This window comes from Malaya genurostris, chromosome 3, assembly GCF_030247185.1.
Source record: "Malaya genurostris strain Urasoe2022 chromosome 3, Malgen_1.1, whole genome shotgun sequence".
NCBI classification, from domain to species: Eukaryota; Metazoa; Arthropoda; class Insecta; order Diptera; family Culicidae; genus Malaya; species Malaya genurostris.
This window is the reverse complement of record NC_080572.1, coordinates 113,599,909-113,605,600: the sequence shown is the minus strand read 5'-3', so window position 1 is coordinate 113,605,600 and position 5,692 is coordinate 113,599,909. Positions and strand designations below refer to the sequence as shown.

Below are 5,692 nucleotides of genomic sequence, written 5' to 3'. Positions count from 1 at the left end.
TTTTTTCGTAGAGCAATTTACCGGAAAACACGCGCCTCGTGCTATTTTAGATTAAAACATTCGTTTAAGTAATGTTTCATTCATACAACAAGCTCGTGTGAGCTACACGCAAATCAGATGCAAACGTAGCCTCCAAACGCATTCGAAATGCATTTAAAGAGAAGTGTCCGAATGATTTATCACTACCGAGCCCTGCGCTACGACCCGATCACGAGTTAAGCTGCGGTTAGCCACAAACTGCTGAACAGCTGACCAGGTTAAACATTGTCATATGCATCGTAAGCTTTCATTAGAGGCAGCAACCGCCGCCACCGCAACGGCAGACAAGTTCAAGGACACGACGCGGTTTGCTGTTCACTAGTTCCTGACACGGTTTTCTCAGTCGCCGGTGGCTGTGCTCTACTCGTCGCGTACATGCAAAGTGATTATTAGAACGTTGACGCAGCATCACAGTTTTCTCTGGAACATTCATTCACACCAGGAAATTAACGTCAGACTGATAAATGCCAGACAGTTAGAAAAACTAACATTCCTTGAATAGGCTATCGAACGGAAAACTTAATTAGAAGGATATCGAGAGCGGCGTAGCATGGGAATTGTTCTTATATAAAGCCCCAGAGGGCCGCTAGAAGGTATCATTCAGTAAACAGCATTCAAAGCTTCTAGTGATCCATCAACATCCACGACATCTCACTCAACGCAAGATGAAGACATTCGTCGCAATCGCCGTTGTCGCTTTGGCTGCTGGAGCTTGGGTAAGGGCCAAATTCTTTATGATATTTGTTTGATTTATTTTAATGTAATAAATACGTCTACAGGCCCTGACGATCGAACAGCAAAAGAAGGCCGAAGCATACGCTGCTGAATGTGTCAAAAGCACCGGTGCCGCTCCGGAATCCGTCGGCAAACTAAAGAAGGGCGATTTTGCCGGAGCCGATGATAAGACCAAGTGCTTCTCGAAATGTGTGCTGGAAAAGGCAGGATTCATGAACGCACAAGGCGATATCCAGGAGAAGGTCGTCATCGATAAACTATCGGTGGACCACGACAAGAGCAAGGTGGAGGCTACTCTCAAGAAGTGCAACCAGAAGGGTGCCAACGCATGCGACACCGCCTTCAAGGCGTACGAGTGCTTCTACAATACTAAGGCTGGATTAGTTTAATAGAAAGAAAGTAAGAAACTGAATTCAGATGTGATACTAGATAATGATTCTACAATCATTGTTTGCAAATCGTGTATCTCGCTTAGTATTTATTTTAATTTATTGATGTGATCAAAGGCACCGTGAAAAAATACAATTGCAAGCCAACGAAAGTTTGTTTCATTTTTATTGCCGACTACAGCGATGTTGCCAATCCAAAGAATTTTTGGATACCATGTTCGAACGAAATATTAGTTGAAGTTAATAATTTGTTTAGTTGATTTCAAATAAGGAAAAATTATTGACTCAATACCACCAAATGATACCAATTTGTCTGCTGAAATTAGTTCCTTTTAGTCGGTTGTTGATAAGTTCTGCTGGACTTAGATCATAAAGTCGATATTCCATGCGTTTGCTGAAAATATGAATCCGATGATATAAATTAATTATATTGATTATTTTGGTTAAATCAAAAGCATTTCATCAGCATAAAAAATATTTTGGTCGGTTGCTACTTAATAACTAACTTTTAGCAGTGCTAATATCTCTATTTACGGTATAAACATACAGGGAAGCATTTGTTTTTTTGATGTACAAATCTTTTAACTGAGAATGTGGTCGTTTTGGAAAATTTTTTAGTACCAATCAATTTTCATGACTTCTACCGGAATCATTGAAAACTATGTTCCTCAGGCGTTTTGCAATGAAATACTTACATTCTCTAATTTCCCCTTTTGTATGGTCGTTCTGACCCTCTTAGAAAACCTGTTTTAATCCACCTAGTGGTGTAATGATGCCTTTCTCATGTACATATAATATTGTGGTATTCTATTCAACATTTTTCTCTTCGATTTTTGAAAGAAACGAAGAGATTGTTTATGCATAACATACAGAATAAATCAGTGCTTTGATTGCGTTAGTCATCTCTAAGAAAACGAAATGGGTTCACAATTATATGCACTTTCGGCACCGGAACACGAGAACCGGTATAATCAAAGTCGGCTCGTACGGCCACCTCCTAACATGACACACAAACTTTTCTAGTAAGCAAAGTCCTGGCATTACATTCCTTTTGTGGAATTTGGCCTTTCTGTTTCAACAGACTTCGCAGCCGATTCTTAGTGTACAGAATCATTACTTGGCTAGTACTATGGATCCTACTGACACTAAGAATCCTTCCAGGTCGGGGCTCGAACATACGACAAATGGCTTGTAAGACCTTGTAACTTTTCTAGTACGCACTCTAAATTACGATTTAAATGTTTGTTGCATCCGAAAATATTTTAAGTGACGGTGTACAATGTTGAACACACTTTACCCTATAACTCCGGAACCGGAAGTCGGATCCGGATGAAATTCAGAAATTCCGTATGGGACCGGAAGACCTTTCATTTGAATCTAAGTTTGTGCGAATCGGTCAAACCATCGCTGAGAAAAGTGAGTGAGATCTATTTTGGTATATATGACCATTATTTCCGGTACTCCCGGAACCGGATACCGAGAACCAGGATAGCCGGAATCGGTTTGTTTAGTTGCCTTCTGATAATGACTATCAAGTATTAAGAAGAGTAACGGCCCTGATAACGTCTCTGTCAGTGTACTAAAACATAATGCATTTGCATTCGCTAAAATACTCTCTCAGTGCTTCAGACCGGTTACTACCCTGATTGCCTCAAGGTGGCTAAAGTCATTCCTGTGTTCAAATTGGGTGACCGTTATGATTGTAATAATTACCGTCCTATATCTACACTGTCCGTATTCAACAAAATATTTGAAAAACTTCTAGTCACTAGAGTTATCGAATTCCTAAGTAAGTATAATATCCTCTTTAAATTCCAATATGGCTTCAGACAAGGTTCTAGCACCCAAACCGCTATAATTGAATTAGTTGACGAAATTATAAGCGAGATCGATAGTAAAAATATAGTTGGTGCATTATTTTTAGACCTAAAAAAAGCTTTTGACACATTAGATCATAGTATTCTTTTGGAAAAAATCGATTGCTATGGGATCAGGGGCGTTGCTAATTCAATTATCCGTAGTTACTTGACTAATAGAAAACAATTTGTATCCATCGAAAGTGACAGCAGCAACCTTGCTCCAATAAACATTGGTGTTCCACAAGGAAGTAATATTGGACCACTATTGTTTCTTTTATATATTAATGATATAGGTAATTTACATCTTAAAGGAACTCCACGACTATTTGCCGACGACACAGCTCTGTTCTATCCTGACAGTGACATCAATGCTATTTTAACTCAATGGAAAGTGATTTAAGAACTATTCATCAATATTTCAATGCAAACTTATTATCATCATTAAATGCCACAAAGACTAAGTATATGATTTTCCGTCCCACAAGGAAAATTATACCAACGCATAATCATCCCCAGCTTGGACACAATATTATTGAAAATGTTGACTATTTCAAGTATCTGGGCATATATTTCGACCCCACATTAACCTGGGCTCACCACATAAAGTTTGTAAACTGTGCCTGAAGAACCAGATGGCTGTATATAAACAAATCATCTACCCCGCAATTGAATACGCAGTCCCTGTTTGGCGGGGCTGTGCACGAACACACAAACTTAGGTTTCAGCGCATTCAAAGTAAGATCTTAAAGATGATTCTAAATCTACCCCCTTGGACAAGGACTAGTGAAGTACATGAGATGGCCTCCCTGGATATACTAGAACAAAAATTCGAACAATACTGCACGAAATTTGAAGAGAGGTGCTCAATCTCTGAAATACAAATAATTCAAAATTTGTACGTATTAGGTTAGGGATAGTTATAAGTAGGTAGATATTTTATTAATAATTAAAATAAATATTATGATTAAACATTAGTATGTAAAACAAGAGTAACTAAAACACCTATTATTAATAACGAATCGTATGAACAACAAAGATGAAAGGCCAAAGGGTCAAAACACTTGTACTGTAAAATGTTGATGCAAAACACAAAAATAAGATCAATAAACAGATATTTATGCAAAAAAAAATACATAAAGTTTGTTGCCAAGCACGTGGCGTCGTACTGCAGTGTTTTATGGGGAGTCAAGTCCTTTGTTCCCCAGCGTGTGCTGTTAAATTTTTATTTTGCTTACATCCATTCACAGCTCAACTACTTGGTATCGGTGTGGGGGCGAGCCGCTAGTTCTTATCTGAAGAAACTCCAAACTCTTCAAAACAGATGCCTAAAAAATCATTTTCAATAAACCCTTACTATTCTCGAGTCTATTGTTATACTCTGACAGAAACCATAATGTTTTTCCAATAACATACTTATGTGATGTCCAAACGTTGCTATTCATCCATGATAATTTGTATAACTCCACAGTACACCATAATCTACAGTTCCCAACTATATCCCATTCTAGAACAACACGCCGTAGTAACAATTTGTTTCGTGTTCGAGCAGCTACAAGCCTTGGTCAAAGACGTATCATTTTTGTTGGTCCAACTAAATATAATGCACTTCCGCCTGATATGCGAGGAATAAGCAATCGTGCCACATTTGCGGCAGGACTAAAGTACCATTTTAAGCACAGACTGAACGAGATATTTAGCTAATGTAGTTTTGTGTTTCATAATGTAATGTATTTATCGTCAACAGTATTTCATATTAATAACTAATTACCTAAAATATTTGTACTCTCTTTCCAACATAGCGTAGTAATTAAATTGTGGATCCCTCAAAAGGAAATCTTTTCCACTGGGACTCCACTTTAATAAATTGCACTTCAAACCATTAATAAATAGAATCTCAGCAGACTTTGTATCAAAATTAAATTTGTATTTCTGGTATTATTATTGCCAGTGTCTATTTGTTTCTTGTTTTTCCGCTGAGACTAGTTGCGTCCACTACCAGGGGGCTTCAAATTGAAGCTTTTTGGTGTGGGGGAGTGTGGTGGGCAAAACGAAAAAAAAAAAACAAAAAAGAAATGGTGTAGTTTTGATGCCAGTTTAGAAATTTTTTTACGTGTTTTGTTTCGCCGGTTTAAGTGACAGTGTACAATATTGAACACACTTTACCCTATAATTCCGGAACCGGAAGTCAGGATGAAATTGAGGAATTCCGTATGGGACCACGAGACCTTTCACAGAGACATTACTCAGCTCGATGAACTGAGTCGAATGTTATATGACACGACAATTTTCGCTAGTCGGTTTTTCAAGTGATTGCATAACCTTTCTAAATGAGAAAGGCAAAAAACGTTCTACGGTGGTCCTTCTTTGGTCCAATACGCTGGATCGTTGGTCCAATGAACGTTCAATCAATCGGGACCTTCGTTTACGGATATTGAAACAGACCGTTGACCCAAATACCAAGTTTTTCGTTCAACAAACCCGGCAGACAGAGGTCCATTGTTAAGCCATTTTTATTATGAGGAGATGGAGCCGATACCAAAAAATGGCTTGATGAGTGTTATCCAGACTCTGCACCGGGCGAAGCAACAATTCGTAAGTGGTTTGCAAAATTTCGTACTGGTCATATGAGCACCGAAGACGATGAACGCAGTGGACGTCCAAAAGAGGCTG

General features: G+C 38.4%; 1 protein-coding gene across 1 annotated transcript; it reads left to right on the top strand.

Moving 5' to 3' along the window:
• Nucleotides 1-595: 595 nt before the first annotated feature.
• Nucleotides 596-1,315, top strand: LOC131437457 (general odorant-binding protein 56d-like). Its single transcript, XM_058606825.1, has 2 exons — nucleotides 596-755; nucleotides 819-1,315. Exons 1-2 carry the CDS (start codon nucleotides 705-707, stop codon nucleotides 1,161-1,163), a joined length of 396 nt encoding a protein of 131 aa, XP_058462808.1. The 5' UTR covers nucleotides 596-704; the 3' UTR covers nucleotides 1,164-1,315.
• The last annotated feature ends 4,377 nt before the right edge of the window (nucleotides 1,316-5,692 follow it).